At 37.4% G+C, this 21,624-nt stretch overlaps 1 protein-coding gene and 1 long non-coding RNA gene across 9 annotated transcripts in view; one reads left to right on the forward strand and one right to left on the reverse strand.

Moving 5' to 3' along the window:
* Window positions 1-21,624, reverse strand: part of Rasal2 (RAS protein activator like 2) — a 277,413-nt gene that overhangs the window by 102,933 nt on the left and 152,856 nt on the right. Inside the window, exon 1 of one of the 7 annotated variants that reach the window (XM_006496755.3) lies at window positions 18,443-18,636. The exons of 4 other annotated variants lie outside the window; for them this stretch is intronic. In XM_006496755.3, coding sequence (XP_006496818.1) covers window positions 18,443-18,455 — 13 coding nt within the window. In that variant the 5' untranslated portion in view covers window positions 18,456-18,636. Of the gene's footprint in view, window positions 1-5,400; window positions 8,100-18,442; window positions 18,637-21,624 lie in introns of those variants that run through there. 2 more of the 7 variants (XM_006496753.4, XM_006496756.4) reach the window with 2 other exon arrangements.
* Window positions 15,008-21,606, forward strand: Gm51654. Of its 2 annotated transcripts, none has more exons than XR_003948074.1 (3): window positions 15,008-16,209; window positions 19,324-19,430; window positions 21,502-21,606. It is a non-coding gene; the product is annotated as a predicted gene, 51654 (long non-coding RNA). The 2 variants fall into 2 exon arrangements; XR_003948075.1 differs by lacking the exon at window positions 15,008-16,209 and adding an exon at window positions 18,678-18,766.

Consider the following 21,624-nt stretch of genomic DNA (forward strand, 5'->3'; position numbering starts at 1 on the left):
CTCTGCCTCCCAAGTGCTGGGATTAAAGGAGTGCACCACCACCGCCCAGCTTATACTTAGGATTTTAGTCAGTTGAATTATACAGGACTGCCATTAAAAATAATGAATTTATGAAATTCCTAGGCAAATGGATGGACCTGGAGGGAATCATCCTGAGTGAGGTAACCCAATCACAAAGGAACTCACACAATATGTACTCACTGATAAGTGGATATTAGCCCAGAAACTTAGGATACCCAAGATATAAGATACAATTTGCTAAACGCATGAAACTCAAGAAGAATGAAGACCAAAGTGTGGACCCTTTGCCCCTTCTTAGAATTGGGAACAAAACACCCATGGAAGGAGTTACAGAGACAAAGTTTGGAGCTGTGTCAAAAGGATGGACCATCTAGAGACTGCCATATCCAGGGTTCCATCCCATAATCAGCTTCCAAACGCTGACACCATTGCATACACTAGCAAGATTTTGCTGAAAGAACCCAGATATAGCTGTCTCTAGTGAGACTATGCCGGGGCCTAGCAAACACAGAAGTGGATGCTCATAGTCAGGTATTGGATGGATCACAGGGCCCCCAATAGAGGAGCTAGAGAAAGTACCCAAGGAGCTAAAGGGATCTGCAACCCTATAGGTGGAACAACATTATGAACTCTTGACTCTAGCTGCATATGTATCAAAAGATGGCCTAGTCGGCCATCACTGGAAAGAGAGGCCCATTGGACTTGCAAACTTTATATGCTCAAGTACAGGGGAACGCCAGGGCCAAAAAGTGGGAGTGGGTGGGTAGGGGAGTGGGTGGGAGGGTATGGGGGACTTTTGGGATAGCATTGGAAATGTAAATGAGGAAAATATCTTAAAAAAAAAACCCATGTCTCAAAATAAAAATGTAAAAGTAAAATAAATAAATAGATAGATAGATAAATAAATAAATAAATAAAAATAAAAGGTAAATATTCAGCTGTCCAAATAAAATTAACTTCAATTTTTAATTTTCCCATTCTAAAATGGAGTTGATATTACCATCTGGACAAGTTTAACAATCAGCTTTCGCCTTCATTGACTTGAATGATCAGCTATAATTGAGATTTTGATGAATAAACTTCATGGAAGGTGAAGTATAAAATCTTTGAAGGCTTTGGTATGTATATACTATTCATTTAAAAATTCACAAAGTCCCAAATTGTATTAAGTACACTTAAATATAAATCAATCATGTTTGATTTTTGATAGCTTCTGATCCAAATTTTACTTTTTCTAGATATCTGCCCAGTTTTTGTTTTAATTTTAGTTTTATACTTACTCATCCCATCAGGAACTTTTTTGAAAGAACATTTGTTCCCCTCACTCCCCTTCCTCAAACAAATTCCCTAAACAAAAGATTAGAAACCCAAAGTAACCAACAACTGCTGCGGTGCAATACGAGAGTCAATTGGCATGCTTAGGTTTTAGCTTAGTGCACAAATGTTGTAGGGTGTATACATTTTGTCTACATTTTCAAATATATACTTGTAAAGTTGTCTCCAGTTTAAAAAATGTTTTCCTTTTAATTATGTGTATGTATATCTGTATATGACTATGTATGTGTTGAGTGTTTTTCCTGCATGTATGTCTATGTCTGTGTACCATGTGTATACTTGGTACCTGTGGAGGCCGAATGAGGGCATCAGGTCACCTGGGTCTGGAGTTATAGATGTTGTGAATCACTATATGGGCACTGGAAATCCAACTCAGGCCCTCTGCAAGAACAGTAAGTGCTCTTAACTGCTGAGTCATCACTTCAGCTCCTCATAATCTACCTTTAATGATAATTAATCAAAACAATAATTACAGTATGAGGGCTGAGTGGTAGAACAGAAACACTTATTGCATACTGGCTTACTGTAAAAGTATTTACAATGGCTTAACTGTTTTTGCTCTTTTTTTCCATAGTACTAGTTTTAGATCTATGTCTTCTTAAAAGTTTATTTTGACCTGGGCATGGTAGTACAAACATTTAAATACAGTGCCTGAGAGTTAATAGCAGGAAAGACAATGGGGTAAGGCTAACCTAGGCTACATGAGATCCTATCTAAAAAAGCAAGCATATTTTGAATGTACAACTTTTTTTTCCCCTCAAGTATTTTTAATTCTTTTCAACAACTTTCAGGATAAAACGGCCAGTCAGTCACTCATTAGCCTGTTACACCAATTTTTCCAGTAAGCCCTAAATATTCTTAAGTATCTTCCATTATTTATCTATACAAACCCCATTACTTTTAAGTCAGTTTATTCATTGGACCTGAATATAATTTAATATTCTGCATGACATGGTTTTCACACAAGGAAAATCTACTGTTTTTAATAAATATCTATTTGATTCTTTTTTTTCCATTTTTTATTAGGTATTTAGCTCATTTACATTTCCAATGCTATACCAAAAGTCCCCCATACCCACCCACCCCCACTCCCCTACCCACCCACTCCCCCTTTTTGGCCCTGGCGTTCCCCTGTACTGGGGCATATAAAGTTTGCGTGTCCAATGGGCCTCTCTTTCCAGTGATGGCCGACTAGGCCATCTTTTGATACCTATTTGATTCTTTTGAGATTCATATTAAATCCTCTCCACTTGGCATTCATAATGAAAAATGAATTCTCGCCTCTTCAAAGGCCCAATCCAATTTTCACCTGAATAAATAATTTCACAACTAGGTACTGTCTTTTTTTGGCCATAGTTGTCTTGAATTATTATTGTTCTCATTTAACTTCTTCAGAATTCCTATTTACTTCCTCTCTGTTTCTTGAGCAGTTTTACCTTATAGTTCTTTGTATGCAAGTGCAGTACCTAGCAGTGCCCTGAACACTCTTTCTTTGAATCTGCTGAGAGGAGGAGCAGAACATGCACAGAGTAAAGCATCTGCCAGCGGAAGCCAACGGGCTTAGGAGGCCTACAGAGTCTGAGGTCTTACTGAAAAGAGCAGTGGGATGTCAGGGGGAAATGCCAGTTTCAAAGTAGGGATTTTAACTTTGATAGGTGAAATGAAAACCATAGAGTTTTGAGTAGAATAATGAACAAGTATAGATTTATGAAGTTTTATCAACTTAGCATTATGTCAAATTAATAAGCCTATCTGAATACTATTGTTTAAAAGTGATGTACTAGAGTCTAACAGCATGAACAATTTCTCTTGAGTCTTTCCTGGACAGAAATTTGATTTGAAATCTGCAGGGAAAAAAAAATTCATAGTTTGAAAGGCTCTCTTGATTTCTTTCATCCTTTATTGCCTTAAAAGCAGATCCAAGTATTTAGTTTTTCCTTGGCATCTTCATTGGGCATGGTATGTTTTCATGAATGGCAACTAGGTTAGCAAATGACAAAGTTTTTATTTAATCCTCAACTCAGTACAAGCTGTACCTGAAAACTTTGCTCTTAGTTCTTCTCAAAGAGTTCAGTAAATACTTTATTATTCATAGATGGAGACGCTAGCAATCTACAGTCAGAAAGGCGCTCTAATCCTAAAGCTAAGATCGACTAGCTGCACGTGGTGCCTCACACCTATCATCCTACACTTGGGAGGCTGAAGGAGGACTCTGTCAGAGGCCAACCTGAGCTACACAGTAGGTTCCAAGCCAGTCAATGCTACAGAGTGAATCTCTATCTCAAACCACCAAACCAACTCCCACTCCATGATGTCCTTACATGTAGGGCTCAGTGCTGCACAGCAATGCATGGGATTCATGTCTGTATACTCAATCATCAATTAAACTTTTTTTCTTGTGGCATCCAAGCAAAATGTATTTATTATACATGTTAAACTTTCATTAAAAAGTTAGATAATTGAAAATTATCTGTGCAGAAGTCAATTCAGTGATGTATACAGATTTACATTTCCCTTCTAAATAAGTTGTAGTATCCTTGTCCTTATCACCTCTACTTGTGGGCAAACATGAATTACAGAAAAATAACTCCCTTAGTCAGAGGACAGGAACAAGGGTAAGCAGGAGGTTAACACTGTAGTATTGCTTTAAAATTATTTAAACATTAGATCTAACTTTCCTTTTAGGTACAATAAGGTAAAGACAAAGAAAAGGGGGGAGAAGAGAAGGAGAGAGGGAGTGGAAGTGAGGGAAAGAGAGAGGAAGGAAAGAAAATGAACCATTGATAATCAGAATTTACAAATGTATTAAACATCAAGGAAACAATGTTTAAAAATGTCTCTGTCTCCTTTTCCTATGATGTACTGGGTCCACTTTGTTGGTTTGCTGAAGGATATCTATATTTGTTCCTTGAACTTATGTGTCCCTATATGTAGGTACATGTATTGGGGCAATGAATAGGAAACAAGTACAATGAGACCAAACTCCAAAGACACCAGATGGTAAGAAGTATGCATAGTTTTATAGTTACACAAATATTTAACCTAATAAGACCATGTCAAACAAAGAGTAGGATAAACGTCTAATATGTCTACCTGATGGGAGAACAGGAAAAGACTGGATTTGGATGACCCCTTTATTTCTCAACTGTAAGAAAAAGGAAGTAGCTATAGAAGGCTAAGGTTGGGAAACCAAATTGAATTAAATAAAACAAAGGGAACTTATGCTATGACAGATGTGTAAGTAAAGGTATATTTGGGACTGGCATTAGACTACTTATAGGTCTTAATATTCATAAAGAATTAACTGGAAGACAAGGATTTTGCTCATTTATAATAAAGGTATACTAATATGTACACAAACATATGACATGAATAAAATTAATAAAAATGATACATTTGACTACAATCATAATAAGCAGAAGTATTAGGCACATGAAGTAAAGATTTATAACCTAACTTTTCTAGTTATCTATTGTATTTACAGCTCCAAGACCAATAATTGCCACTTAGAGATTTATTAAAAAGCATCTGTAAATACAAAGTTAAAGTAATTTCTGTTCCATGTGTCCAATTTTATATGCTTAGAAGAAACCCTTTATGATCACTACAAGTACACTTTGCACAAAAGCTACCTCATGGTTTTACACACACACACACACACAAAGCATTTTCTTCCCTCTCAGATGGCAAGCTTCACTGTTACTGTACTGAGAACATTGTAAATTAATAGTATATTTTGGCTATTAGAAGTTGTCTACACACAAGAACAGAAGGTGAGATGACATGATAAGCTTTGTCAGAGCTACCACTCTTTGTTAAAGCAAAACAAATTGCCCCTGATTTCTCGTACCCAGTGTGGGTAGGATATGTCTACAGACAACAACAACAACAAAAAAAAAACTTGAAACACACACAACTCAAACACATTTTTTCATTTCTTTCTTTTTAAAAAATACAAAGTTAGATTTAGAAAATTTGAAGTGTTGTTCCCCAAAGTACAAAAAGTTTGGACAACAAAGGGTTACAAGAACAAGAAAGCCCTACCTTACCCAGAAATGACAGAAGGCTCTTCTCCTCTTCGGTGCTACTATCCAACCACTCCGACACATCACCAGGGGAAAGGAGACTCATTCTCCAGCCAGAAAACTTTTCCATACAGAATACAATTACTGAATGATGAAGTGGGAAGAAATGGATAAAGAGACTAGATTCTTGGAGGAGGCGGGGTTCAGTACTAAAATTGTGGATTAGGCTGTAATGATGAAAGAAAATGTGATCCTCCCTCCACTCTGAATTCTGTCTCTGTACCATCAATCTAACACAACAGTGGGGGTGAAACGATGTGGGGAATAGAAAGGGTTAAAAGAGGGTGGTAGGATAGAGGAAAGAGGGATTTGTTCTCTGTCTCTGTTTTGTTCAGCTTTAGCCTGAAAGAGAAAGCCAGAATAAAATTGAATAATGATGTGTGTTTAATGACAGGAGAAAGCATGGAGAAATAGAGAATAAAGACACTCAAAGAAAATCAAAGGAGAGGGGTGTCCTCCACTGCACACAGCTCCCATAAGCAGACAGCACAGTAGCTAAGCAGCTAGGTAAAGCACAGCATCAAGCAAAAACAAAGACACAAGAACAAACTCAGCATTTTTTGTTGTTGTTGTTCTGAAAAGAAAGGTTTTCAAATTTCCTTTCAGTCAGAATTGCAGCTCCCTAGCCCTTTTCTGCCTTGGCTGTTTCAGCAGCATCCCAGCCCCCTCCAGGAGGATTTCCTGTGAGCAAAGGCAGGTTGATAAATCCGTGAATAGGAAGCTCTCATCTCTCCTTTTCTTCTCCTCCTCCATTCCTCCCCCACCTCACATGGCGACTGCATTGATCGACAATAATGGAATCTGTAACAGACTGCCAACAGCAACATTAAGGATATTACAAGTCCGCTTCATAAGAATTCGAGCTGGTGGTTGGAACTTGGGGGCAATTCTGGGCTTCCAGTCAATAGCTGTCTTTCTTTGGAAGAAAGAAAGGGTACGTGCGTGTCTGCATGTGTCTGTGTGTGTGTATGTGTGCCTGTGCCTGTCTGTATGTGTGTGTGTGTGCCTGTGAGACAAATCAAGCTGACCCACGAGAGTCAGCTGAAATCGTCCCTTCAGACTCTCCCTTCACCTAGCAGTAGGATTTACCAGGTTCTGCCTCATATTCTCACTGTAAGTGCCCTGTCACTGCACAGTGCTTGTGTACACAGTGGTTTTCCAATTATACCTCATGCCTTCAGAAAGCAAAACCTATTCTATTAGTTAAAAAATTCATGTCTAACGCATGGATGTCATGAATGTTTACTGAAAGGTATATTACAGATGGTGGGATTGTATTTCTTGTATAAAAGATAATAATATTAAATAACCTCACTTATTTCTGATTGAAAGTTCCTTGACACTAGTTTTCCCATTAACAATCAAAATAAAACCTACTTAAGTTATATCTTATTTACATGAGCAAAGAAAAGTATAGACTTACAATATCAGCAAAACAATTCTGCTCTATAAATTGTTCCTGTAAACTGAGTGAATAAAGGACCAAAGTGAAGTTCTCTGTTGAGACTATATCAACATGTAAAGTACCACATTGCCCTCCCCCACCCCGTACTGTCATAACTTAAATATGACTTGATTCACCCTTTGTCCTTAAAAAAAAAAAAAATTACCTAAAGACACCATTCCCTCAATTACTTGATATTCCCAAATTTCATCACAGCTGCCTGTACTTAGATGTTTAGATTCATTCTACATTAGTGCTGATATAAGCCGAGTACTATTTTAAGCCCTGAGATAGAAACAGCTGCAAACAAGATAGTCAAAATCTCTGGCCCTAAGGGGCTTAGAGTGTTTGTTAAAGTAGTAAATAATAGGCAAGGTTAAAATGCAAAGTACAGGGCTGGTGAGATGGCTCAGTGGGTAAGAGCACCCGACTGCTCTTCCGAAGGTCAGGAGTTCAAATCCCAGCAACCACATGGTGGCTCACAACCATCCATAACGAGATCTGACTCCCTCTTCTGGAGTGTCTGAGGGCAGCTACAGTGTACTTACATATAATAAATAAATAAATCTTTAAAAAAATGCAAATATACATACTATATTTGATAGTAAACAGCACAAAAAAGAAAACAAAGATGTGTGCTGTTGAATTTTACAGCAGGTAGTAGTTAGCCATACCACCAAGTGGCGACAGCATAAAGTAGTGGCTCTCGGGAAGAAGGAAGGACCAGTTAAGCTTAGAAGCAGAAAAAGCAAGAAGGTAGCACAACTAGATAGGAAAAAGGAGAAAGATAAAAGGTGGTCAGGTCCATGAAGTCACATGTAAAATTTCAGGTTTCTGGCACTTTGTCTTAGTTAAAGGAAAAATTTGGAGGGTTGCTGGGCTACATAAGGCTGTTTTATTGTGAGAGCTGCTATGAAATACAGTTCACATACCATCACAATTATTCCTGCCTCCAAAAGACCCTCTATAGCCATCAGTCGCTCTGTTCTACCCCTCCAGCTCCTGAGCTCCTGTCATTACTAAGCTTTGTCTCTCTGGAATTGCCTAGTTTGGACTTCATAGAGTAAGTCTTTGTACTTGTTTTCCTATGCTCGAGTTCATCCATACTTTGCAAGTATAGTACTGTCTTACTTTCTACTCATGTACATTTGGGATGTTTATAAATACCAATATTACAAACAATGATGTCATGAAAACCTGTACATTTAGTTTTTATGTGGAGGCCTGAATTTTAATAGACTATCAAAATAAGATGTTTTATATATAATCTTTATTTTTATTAAACTTTACCTTCCAACTTAACAATTATTTTATTTTCCTCCTAAATCTTTTGTGATTCATTCTTCTTGATGAAACTAAAACTTCTTATTCATTTTCTATTCTCCTTTTTTATTATTCTTGCTCATGGGCAAAGATTAATACTAAATAATAAATAGTGGCAGCAGGTCATCTTCTCATCTTCTCTAAAGCAGCATCTAAGTTGGCAAAGCAGTAGAAATACTTTCCCTCTATTTTTATGTAGTTTCACATTTAACAATAAGGCACAAGAATAGTGTAGTGAGAACCCTTTTCTAGATCACTGAATATCTACATACTTTCATCTTTGCTCCATCAGTTTCTGTGTATATATCATATATGTGCATTTTGGAGGCATTTATGAAAGTTACAGGTATTACATCCTTAACTTAGCCATAAACTATTTTCAGGGAAGTTTCTTAAACAAAGGAAAACTTCTCACATAACTAATAATCAAAATTATGAAATTTAACACTGGCATTCATTACTATTTTAAGAATAAAATTAAAGATGCCACTATGTGTATAATCCACCATCTGAATTTTACTTTGTATCATAGATTCTCGTTTGAAAAATGAATTTTCTGGAATTGGAAAGATGGCTCAGCAATTAAGAGCAGGTTTAATTGCCTACCACATGGAGGCTCATAACTGTTTTAATTCCAGTCCCAGAGAATACTGTGCCCTCTTCTGGTTTCTGAAGGCACCCAGCATTGCATGGTGAGCAAGACATACATACAAGTAAAACACCTACACTCATAAAATCCAATCATCCTATAAAGTCATTAAAAGCTGAATACAAGTATAAGTTAAAGTATGTGTGTATACATGTGTGTGTACATGTATGTGTGTGTAAATAATGTCTCAAATTTTGAGAGACTTCTGAATATACTGACACTCAGTGCACCCTTGTGATAGAGCTTCAAGGGTAACTGTCTCCAAGACAGCTGACTAAAAGACAGTGGCTGTAACTCCATTTTGTTACTGCTTTGGCTAGGTATAAAACTCTTCCTCTAAGAAGCTTAAACTAAATGCAAAACTATAACTTTTTAATGTTTTTAGGAGACTTTTAAGGTTTTTATTTATTTGCTTTGGTATGTGTGTGTGCATGTGCACGCACATGAGTGTGACAGTCCAAGGACAAATTGTAGGAGTCAGTCTGCTCTACCCACACACCCCAGCTCTCAAATCCTTTGTATGTATGCCATGTATCCCCGAGGGTTGGTCTCTCACTGTTTTCATTTGCTCCCCAGTTTCCTTCTGTATTCAGACCTGATGAAATTAATGAAGCTAAGATGAACTTTCACTTACTTGGATCAGAAAGCAAAGGCAGAGGAACAGGGTATTAGTAATAACAGGAGCTTGTCCTTGCCATGAGGGTATATAGCACATATACAGAGGATGCTCTGATATGACTTTACATAGACGGAAACAAAAGTTAACATAAATTACTAAAACATTCTTTACATAATAAAGGCTGATTTTATTTAAGGAAGCTGAAGAGAGTCTCAGACTAAAGGTGATCAAATTCTTTTAAGCTACACTTTGAAGAAGAAAAGGTAAAACTATAGTTAATTAACAGAAAACTCTTCTCCAAAACACCCTAGAAAGTGGCTAATATATAATTTAAAAAATTTTTCCCTAAAATAAAACTAAGCTTAACAATCAATTATTTAAACAATATATACAATTCTTTAAGTATAAGATTTATCATCCAATATAAAATGAATAGTAGCTACTTAATATTTACTGAGAGTGTAAATAGGTAAACAGGAGTATCTACATTATTATGACTATTAAAAAATTGAAAATAAGTAAGATAACATCTCCTCTAACTATCACTAGGCCACAGTATTGGAAGTAACTGTGTCGCTAAGAGGAAATAGGTCGGGTGCTCATTGACATGCTTACTCTCAGTCCTCCTTATGATAATGCATGAGGATGACTCAACATCTCTTCACTTACAAACAGGAAAGCCAAGAGTGAGATGATGAAATCATACTGCCTACTGAAGAGGAGTCAGTAGGTGTGCCGCTCCAGAGATGAAAAGTCATGCACTTTCTGTATTACAGGGTTTTTTAAAATAGCAATTTTAGCTATTTAGGATGAGGTATAAACAGAAAAGGCAATAGTCATGATTTGTGAATTGAAGTATTTTGCTTGCTTATTGATTTGACTAAAGTTGAGGTCAGTTGCAAATAACAAGCAGCCAGAACACCTAGTTTCTAATGTAAAATAATAAAAAGTCAAATTGAATTTAAAGTTTCATTCTTTTTTCATGATTCTTACCCATATAATTTCACTAATCATTACCATTACGTATAGTTAGTTACATGTATGGCTGTGTTTCATGAATGGACGAACAAATGTATTTCCATATCTAGTAAGAATGTTGGCCTTAAGGCACTGAAGGAGGCTGTTATTTGCTATGTTTCATAAATTTTCCATTGCCAACCTCAAAGACAGAAACAAGTGTCTTTTTTTTTTTTTAAACACCATTGTTGTAAAAGGCACATTTAAAGTAAAGCACACAGCATATTTAGAGGAGAAAATCTAGTATATGGTTTGGGGGAGGGGGGAATACATTTTAGACTTATGATATCTAGAGAAAATTCATGGGTACAGGCAAAGAAACAGTTGAAAATGAAAAGTCAGCCTATACTTTGTGAGAAAATATTTGCCAACTGAATATCTGAAAAGGGTTAATATCCAAAAACTAACCCCAGAACTCAACAACAAAACTGAAATAAACTGATTCAAAAACTGGCAAAGACCCTGGATGAATACTTCTGAAAGACATTTAAATGGCCAATAGTAGGGCTGGGGAGATGGGCTGACTTGCTGTGCAAGTGTGGGGACTGGAGTTCAGATCCAGCACCCATGTAAGAAGATGGGCATAGCAGCCCACCCTGTAATCTTAGTGCCATAAAGACATACAGGCAGGTCTTCAAGACGTGTTCACCAGCTAGGTAAAAAGGTGAGCTCCAGGCTCAAGGGAGAGATTCCTGGCACAAACAAAGGGAAGAACAGCAAAGAAAGATATTGATATTAAACTCTAGCCTCCATATATCCAAGCATACCAGCAGACATCCATAACCCACACAGAAACTGAAGGTAACAAAGAATGATACAGGAAAATACCCCAAAGTTAACTTCTGGTTTCTACATGTGCACTCATGGGTACGTGCATCTCTGCACACATATGGGTACAAATGGACTAACACAGAAAGAGGGGAAGAAAGGCCAATAGGTATTCAAAACAATAGCCAGCAACACCACTATCAGGGAAACACAAATCAAAACCATAATGGCTCATTACATGGTGAAAGTAATGGTATAGTTACTATCAGATTATAGATGTTACATACTCTACTCCCTGACAGCTCAATGTAGTGAGATATTTTGATGGCTTTAAAGAAATAAGTTGCCAGGCTGTGATGCAGGTGTGAGAACAAAACACAAAGGTGGTCTTCAGGAGCTAATAATAACCCTTTCCCAACAGACAGCAAAAATGGCCATAGATCTCAGTCCTATATAGTCAACAGGCTGCAAGGTACTCAAGAGAACTGAGCATCTAGCTTGGGAAGAAAACACAACCTGGTCTACCTCTTAGTTGGGTCTTGTAATCTTCTCAGAAAAGAATAAGCTAGACTCTATCGGGGCTTCTAGTCTGGAAAATAATAAAGGTAAAATAGGCATTATAATTTGCTAAGCTTTATATGACAAGATAAAATTAATATAGGGTCCAGAGAGATGGCTCAGTAGGTAAAAGCCACATATGGCAGAACACATATATACTCCCAACACCCGTATAGTGAAATGACAGGTAGAGACAAGAAAATCACCTGGAAGCTTAGAGGCCAACATGCTAGGAATATGAAGCACAGTGGCAAAATAACAGACTCTGCCCAACAGTTCATTTTCACTGTTGTGCAGAATTCCACTATGTAAACAAATCAAAATTTGTCCATTCTGCTACTGATGGGTATTTGGTAGTTTCTGATTTTTACCTATCAAAAGCGGTGCAGTTACACAGTTTTGTAAAGTTTCCTCAGTGACCATTTTTGTATGCCACTTCTGTTCAGTACAGTTGGATCACAGAGGATTGTTCAACTCTGAATCTTTCAAAGGGTCGCGAAAGTAAATGCCCCTGCTTATATATTCAACAGTCATATATATGGTTTCTTTCTTTCTTCTTTTGGTCTAGATTCTAAGCAGCACATAGTATTTTCTGTTTTTGATATTTTTACCATTTTGATGATATGGCGTGATTCTATGTTGGGAACTTCTCTCCACAGACTACATTGTCTCCTATGAAATACACACTCTGGCCTTGTCTTTCTCTTACAGATGTGTACTGGGTGTTAGAATTTTTCTTTTCTATCTGAGAAAATGTAATATAAGCATCAATAAGACCGAGGCTAACCCACAGAACCTCAAACCCTTTCCATCCTTTTATTCAGCTTTAACATAGATGAAGACAAAAAGTCTACATTTAAATGTCACAATATTACACCTTCTGAGAAACTTACTGGGAAGCTGTCCTAAATCACAGCATGTTAGAGCAACAAGAAAGTCAGACTTTCCAGGCCTTATATTTAATTAAAATTTTACTGTCAAATAAAATTTGCAGCTGTTAACTGTGGAGAGCCGTGCCGCGAGCAATCGCCATTATAAGATGGCCCTGGCTTCCACTGTGCCTAACTAGTAAACAAGCCTTGTGCGCAAGTGCGAGCGTGAACTCACGCCTAGTCACTGCCCATCTCGGGACGTAGTAATGAGGTGATGGGCGAGCAACAAATCAGGAGCTGACACGCCACATCAGGTGCTGAAACGCCACGCTGAGGGCTATATAAGCAGCACCATTTTCCGGGGTCTGGGTCTTCCCTCCTTAAGAAGCAATAAAGCTTGCCGCAGAAGAAGTGTGTTCTTGCCGGCGAGAACGATAGCTCGGGACAATTCACTATAAGATGTGCTTCTGGGGAAGGGAGGAAGGCTGGTGGAATGATTGGAGTTCTCTCCTAAGGAGAACTGTGTGGAAAGCTGGCTTCTGCTTATAAATGCCCTAGCACCTGACACACAAAGAGCAAAATACAGCAGTATTATCAAGGCCAGCCCCAAGAAGTTCCACCGAGGCATGGAAGGTGTGCATGGCTCTGCAAATGCTGCTGAAGGGACTTCAGTTTTATTTCTCTTAGTGACAGTACCAGCTCCTGGAATGCCTTCTGGAGATCACTTGAAGAATGGTGCAGACTCTAATGGGGGCAGGGTTGGCCCTTTTGCTAATTTACCTATAAAAGTTGATCATCAATCACTTACTGAATGTTATTTTCATAAAGGAATGGAAGAAATACAACTAGAATACTAAAGGCATATTTTAAAAATGTTAGCAGTTATAGTCAGGCAAATAGTTACAAGTAAAATAATGTAGTGCTTACCATTGCAGGGAAGTATGGGAACATTTCACTGAATTTCAAGTATGGTAAAAGGCTCCCAAAGAAACGTCAGGATATTTGTTTGTGTGTATGTGTATGTATGTATGTATGTATGTATGTATGTATGTATGTGTGTGTGTATATATATATATATAGTTTATTTATATTTGTGTATATATATATATATAAAGTATATGCATACATACATATATAATAAAATATTGGAATTTGTTAAGAGTCTTAGACTTCCACTCTGGTGGAGATACACTACAACAAGCAGGGTACGTGTGATGCACTCCCTATTACGTTGCTTTTCTGTATTTTGAGACAACAGAGATAAGAAGCGTTCACTAGGAACTCTTTTTTTTTTTTTTAATTTTTTTATTAGGTATTTTCCTCATTTACATTTCCAATGCTATCCCAAAAGTCCCCCATACCCCCCCACTCCCCTACCCACCCACTCCCACTTCTTGGCCTTGGCGTTCCCCTGTACTGAGGCATATAAAGTTTGCACAACCAATGGGCCTCTCTTTCCACTGATGGCCGACTAGGCCATCTTCTGCTACATATGCAGCTAGAGACAAGAGCTCCGGGGTACTGGTTAGTTCATATTGTTGTTCCACCTATAGGGTTGCAGATCCCTTTAGCTCCTTGGATACTTTCTCTAGCTCCTCCATTGGGGGGCCCTGTGATCCATCCAATAGCTGACCGTGAGCATCCACTTATGTGTTTGCTAGGCTCTGGCATAGTCTCACAAGAGACAGCTATATCAGGGTCCTTTCAGCAAAATCTTGCTAGTGTATGCAATGGTGTCAGTGTTTGGAGGCTGATTATGGGATGGATCCCTGGATATGGCAGTCTCTAGATGGTCCATCCTTTTGTCTCAGCTCCAAACTTTGTCTCTGTAACTCCTTCCATGGGTGTTTTGTTCCCAATTCTAAGAAGGGGCAAAGGGTCCACACTTTGGTCTTCGTTCTTCTTGAGTTTCATGTGCTTTGTATCTTGTATCTTGGGTATTCTAAGTTTCTGGGCTAATATACACTTATCAGTGAGTACATATCATGTGAGTTCTTTTGTGATTGGGGTACCTCACTCAGGATGATGCCCTCCAGGTCAATCCATTTGCCTAAGGAATTTCATAAATTCATTCTTTTTAATAGCTGAGTAGTACTCCATTGTGTAAATGTACCACATTTTCTGTATCCATTCCTCTGTTGAGGGGCATCTGAGTTCTTTCCAGCTTCTGGCTATTATAAATAAGGCTGCTATGAACATAGTGGAGCATGTGTCTTTCTTACCAGTTGGAACATCTTCTGGATATATGACCAGGAGAGGTATTGCAGGATCCTCCGGTAGTACTATGTGCAATTTTCTGAGGAACCACCAGACTGATTTCCAGAGTGGTTGTACAAGCTTGCAATCCCACCAGCAATGGAGGAGTGTTTCTCTTTCTTCACAGGAACTCTTAGAGAACAGGCTCTGTGCAGGCTGGATTTCCTTCCCCACAGGACACCTTTTCCTGTCCTGGACTCAATACCCCTAACTCACACCTGTTTGCACATGGGGGGTTGGGGGGTTCTTTGTGGCTCTTCCTATGATCACTGCAGCACACACTCTTCTTTATAAATCCCATTTCATTTATTTACTTGACATTTAGTATTCTAGGTTTTCTTGAAAAAGGAAACTACTTAAGTAGAGAACCAAATATCTTAGCTTTACTATCTGACTCAAAAGTCAAATCAGTTATCCAATCTCATTTGAAGTATTTTAGGAAAAAAAGTAGCAGCATTTCAAGTCTTCAGATAGCTAAAGTGGTGAGCAGGGATAGCAGCTCCACAGCCTTTCAAACTGCCCTTAAGATGTCACGGCCATTTTTTCTACATGTTGCCCTGCCCAGCAAAGACCTCTAAACTGAATGACAATGCCTGCTCCTGGCGCCTCAAATTACAAGCAGAAGCAGGTAGTTCTTCAAAGAAAAAGGCTGCAATATCTAATTCCTCCAGCATGCAGCAGCAACTCATTACCTGTAAAAAGCTATGGATCCATGAATGAAAACCAGTGCCGTCCAGAGTCAAGGCACTGGCAGATCTCCTCCTCACTTTAAATTCAATGCTTCTGATTCAACTCAATACCAGAGTCTGGGCGAGGGAAAGAATGCACCAGAGAAGACAAAGTCCTTCAAGTGAATTCTGATCTTTGTTTCAGTTAGGTTCGTCTTGTTAAGTATGTACAGGATATAAGTGGTACGGCTGAAGGCTTCTGAACACAAGCTGACCATGGTCACAGGAAAACAGGACTCTCAGTACACTCCTAGCACTTGGAAATCTCAGGCAGCAGGAGAATTCATACTGATTGTAGAGCCATGATCAGAACAACAGGGCACAGAGACACAACTCGTCCCCCTGTATTTCTCAGGTGTAAAATGGTGTGAGTTACTTTTCATCAAAACTGAAACCCAGAGCAACGCAATCAAGAACAATCGTGAAGATCAAAGGACTGAAGAGAAACAAAGCTGTAATAAACAGCACTCCTGTTCAGAGGCTGCAGAGGCAGATGGGAAACAGGCAGTTTCTGCGGGATTCCTGGAACTGTGTGTGAGTAAATAATTAACTTCACAAATCATGGAGTTACATATGCTCAGCTTCATGTCTGTGTCCCTGATCTTTTGCCTTCATTTTATTTGAAGAGACAATCTTTATTAAAGATTTTTTCAGAACACAAAATAGAATTATATTTAAGAGGTAAATATAAGAGGTAAAAGGAATCAGTGAAAAGAAGAAATCTAGGGTGGAAAGATGGCTTAGCGGCTAAAGGCACTGACAGCTCTTCCTTTTTTGGCACAGTAGTGCAGTTCATGACTAGGTTGATTAGTTTTGGGGTTAGGTGGATAATAACAGTTTATTTCAACTTAAGTCAGTAAATTGATCATTCCTGGCATAAGGAAACAACATTCAGGTCAAAGATCCATCTTAATCTCCCCTACTCATTCTGTCCTGTGATGTATACACACACACGAACCATAATATTCATATATACCAGAGCAGTTCTTTCACATATTTTAAGAAGGATGAAATTGAAGACAAAACCCTAAGCCTTACATAGTTACACGTAAATACTATTAAGTTGCATGTGTTATTCGGTCATTATTTTCACAGTCTTCAGACCTCTTATAAACTTAAGTAATGGGTTCTCCAGTAAGACAGTGAACAGTCCCTTGCTTCCTACTGGGTGGAGAATTAACTTTGCAATGGTTTCTGAGATAGCCCACAGTAATAATGATGCTATTCCTTATAAGCTACGGCCATCTCCCACATACCTGGAAATCAGCACTGAACTTACACAGGTCTAGCCTCATACTGGAATGAAGGTTAGGAATCAAGACAAAAGAGTAAGTGCCTTCACTGTGCTTATAGCTAAATCAGACTAACTTGTTCTCAGGAGTTTTAAAGAGCCATGGCAGATGGTTTTGGCAGTGACTATCATTATTTAGCTCACTAGACTAGTGTGGCTTTCATCACAATGGTCTCCAGAAAAATGGAAGGGGCAGCAACTTTTTAAAGAGACTATATGGCAATGCATGAAGACAGATGCCCTGACTTTCAAGGTCCTCCATTTAAGTTATCCTCTAACATGTAATTCATGAGGCAAAAACTCTATCTTATCTCTTTAAATTAATATAGGAAAGAAGTGATATAGGAAGATTTTAGTTTTGCTTATAGTAAAAGATAACGTACATAAAATGGATATTTCTATATAGGAAATTTACTTATACAGAAAATTTCTAAGACTTCAAGTCTTTAAAAGAAATGATAATCAATTTTAAGAGTTTTAACTTCATAAACAAATACAAAATGCTACTTATATAATGTATAACTTATTAAAAATATCAATATAAACTAGATTTTCCATAGTTATAAGCTATCTATTAGTAAATATTTAATTTATAACTGGTTAAGACATAATCCAAAAATATATATTAGTAATAATTTGATAGTAATCCTCAATATTTTCTCCCCATAAGATTTTAATGTGGGTTCATAATGTATCTGATTTATTTAGGCAATAACTCATCAATTATGAGATTAACAACTACAGTATAGATTAAAACGTGAAATCTAGATACAAACAGTATCATACCAAAACTAAACAATTAAGTCAAAAGGCATTAACTGAGAATTAGGAAATCTAGGTTTTTACATAAGCAGGTACAAAGTCCTTAGGTTTCAGTGTTCTCACTGACAATGAAAAGAAAGGGCTGTGTCCATAGTCTTTAAAGTCCCAGATTTCTGACCTTTCACTGAGTCAACCAGTTAAAATCTCTAAATTGTCATCTGCTGGTAGAGAATATTAAAAGGCAGCCTTCTGTAATCAGAACAAGCACACTTTCCATATGAATGCTCTTACTGTTGTCTATGGCTCTAACCTGTTGAACTTCTGAATGACAATTATATTCTACAGAGATTCAAGCTGAATGCTAAGTATATTCTGTCTCAGAAATGAGTTCTATCAATTCCCAGGTATCTTTATATTTTGTGAAGATTTTTTTGAGGCAGATTCAAATAAATATTGGTTTCATATCTGATTATTAATAAGAGCAGCAAATGTTGTTGTGTTAATGCTCTTCCATGTTCACTGTTCTTTTAATCCCAGAGTGATGCTTGTGTTGGATTTTGTGCTAGAATATTAACAGTCTACACATATTTCTGTAAACACACAGAAGTGAAAAAAAAGCTTAATTTTTAAAATATGATGGCAAATACTACATTTACATAACAAAAACACCTTCTCTTAACTATAAACAAACATTTACTTCCTGGCAGCTCTTACCTGGGGTCTGCATTCTTTGAAGTTTCTGGGTGTTCCTAACATGATCTTTCCGGCATCAGTCAGAAACTCCAAACACTTTGTGTACAGTGCTGGCCCGTGCTTGCTCCCCTGTTTTCTCTCTCCCTTTCTGCTCTCTCTCTGTGTCTCAGACAGTTTGGAATGCAGAAAAGCCAGAGCCAGTGCCAGTCAAACTCTATCCACCCCCTCCTTTCTTGTGCTGGAGCGCACTGAACAACAGCCACTCTTCCTTGCTCACTCACCACTGAGTCTCTTTCATTGGCACTGAGTACAAAAAACGTCAGGGGAAGCAATGGGATTTATCCAGTGAGTTAACTCAGTTTTTTTCTATTCCAAGGGTGGGAGGACATATTGTACTTCTTTTTGGGTATTCTAAAAAGTAATTTTAAAAAATGACTTCAAAATCTGTCCCATTTTAAGGCTAGAAAAATAAAGCTAATTTCAGACCCTATTTTGGAATGTTACAGTACTAAATCAACACAAACATTTAAAGTACACAAAATGGAGTAAATATTTGTATTTTACACAGACATCTCAGTATCTTTTAAATTACTTTATTATCAAACCAATTTAATGTCTCATGATGGAAATATCCTGTATTTAGAAATTTTTTTTATTTCCAACAGGCTCCTTGTTAAATTAGAATTTCATTTTAATACACAGAATAGTAACTGAAGAATAATTTTATACAAAGAGATTCTACTAAACTAGTTTCCTGCTAGGCCTGATGAAATTATAGATATAGCATTACCCACTTAGTCATCATTTAAGTCTAAAATAAGACACACGCTCAGGGTATTTTTCTACACTCGATACAAAAAAAAAAAAAGGAAGGCAGATTAACAATGTAACCATCCTTACAGGCAAGAGGACCTAATGCACTACATTGCTACTCAGTTGCTGAGGCTAGCATGTCAAATGATCACAGCAGACTCCATGTGCTACTTCAGGAAGCAGAGCAGAAATGAAAGTAAGTCAATCTGTAAGGGGCTGTTTACCAATGATGGATTCACACTGCACTCTGTCTCCTATCTACATGTGTGCTTGCGTGTGTGTGTGGGTAAATATAGTATATAAACTTCACATCAGCTATTCATATATACAGATATGTATCTATGTACAAATATGTGTTAGAGAATGAATCTTTTAGCATTCCTTTACCTTTCTAATTAAGTCTCAATGAGTTAAGTAACATTTATTTAAGAAAAAAAATTTTAAAGTGGATGAACAATAAAATAGGTTTCTTATGATATTTAATTATATTTATATACTTATATCACATTGTCTACTGTACAAAAATACATTATATTTTGTTCATATGTATATCCTCACTACTCTCCCTTGATAAAATTTCTCTTTTAATTCCATCAAAATTTAGTTTTCTTAATCTAGTCTTATATTTTGTCTGCCTTTATTTTCAGTTTACGGTTTCCACTTCACATAAACTACCTACCCTTTAATCCCTACTGCTATTCAAATATGAAAGGGAAAGAAAAGCATAACCAAATACTCTGCAAAAACAGCCACACTGATGGTTTGCATATGAAGACTAGCACTCCACAGTTTTCTACCCTGCCCTACACAAGACAAAACAAAGCATCAACCCTGATACAATACAAAGTTACATCATTATAAACTGCTGCTTATAGCTAATCTTAGAACATACAAAGCACAATGAAATCAATTATTCATAGCAACCATTCAAATAAATAGATAATTATTTCTTCAGTTAAATTTAAGAGAATTACGAACAGTGATTTAAGTCACAGGAAGAGATTTCAGCTCAAAATAACAAACAAAACAGAAATCAGAATTGTTGAGTTACAGAAGTGGCTCTCTGAAGCCCTGCCACTCTGATAATAGGCTCCAACTTCTTCCCAGAGTGTCCATGTGATAGGAACCCTGTAATTTAGCAGTTCTTTGTCCCTCTCCTAAGCAACATTAGTATTATGGTATATATAATAGAATATGACAACTTTTTCCAAATGCCATATAATCTGTGACGTTCTCTTCTGAAATATGTTTGCTAAAACATGAGACTCTCCTACTACTTCATACTTTTACAAAAGCTTTGGAGTTCAGGCAGTGAGTTCAAGTCAATAACAGCCCATCCAAAGGAAAACTATCATGTTCTGAAAACCATTTACATCCTCAGTTCTGATACTTGAGAAAACCTTGAAGAAATCCAAGCTCCTGTGTAGAGAATTTTTTTCTTAAATATACACTATTCCAATATTCAATAATTTTTAAAGGAGATGATACATGATGCTCAGATAACTGCACCACTACCTTTGACACCATGCTACTTGCCCCCAGACTTAGAGCTCTTGATGCTCTACCAGTCCTGTCTGCTTTCTTATTTATTCTTCAAAATCCAGATTCACAACTATGTTCCTAGTGTGGCCCATTTTCTCTTCCGTAGCTAGAGTAAATCACATCCTCCTGCACTGTGTCTATTTTCCTGACTCTATTACTCCTCACAGTCCTCACGGGTTTCCTTTATCTGTATCATGTGTGTTCTGATGTCTAATGTGCCTTTTCCCTACCCACAATATGAGGTCCATTCCAGGAAATGGAAGGTGGTAGGAGCTTTTATCTTACTTTCCACCTATCTCCAGACCTTATAAAAATATGCACAGCATCAGTAGGAGCTTAATAACTGGTAGAGGGACAGTCAGAAGGATGAATACATGTCATTTATTAGTTTTTAAAAATATCTAGACTTAGTACACTTTAAAGTAACTTTAAAACAGGGCTAATAACACTTCCACTTCTTATGTTAACAGTCTAATTGAAGGAACCAATTGAAGGCAGCATAATTAAATAGCAAGGAAAGATAGTTTCCCAGTTGGGACCTACTCATAATGGGCAAAAGTCTAGGCCGCAGGGGTAGTTCCCAGGATTACCATCTCTGTATTTTACTGTGGAGAAGGCTTACTCAGCTGCTATGTTGCCTTGGTTAGGGAAGTGCAGCTTCTGAAGTAGAGACGTAAGAGTTCAAATAAGTAAGAGTTCAAATAATGTTTAATCCTCTGTTGTAGCACTGGGAGACCTCGAACATCTGGGAAGCAGGAGTAAATGCATCACTATGCAGTCATTAATAATCTACAAGAGACACCATCAATAAGACAAAAAGACCACCAACAGATTGGGAAAGGATCTTT

Source organism: Mus musculus, chromosome 1 (assembly GCF_000001635.26).
Source record: "Mus musculus strain C57BL/6J chromosome 1, GRCm38.p6 C57BL/6J".
Classification (NCBI taxonomy): Eukaryota; Metazoa; Chordata; class Mammalia; order Rodentia; family Muridae; genus Mus; species Mus musculus.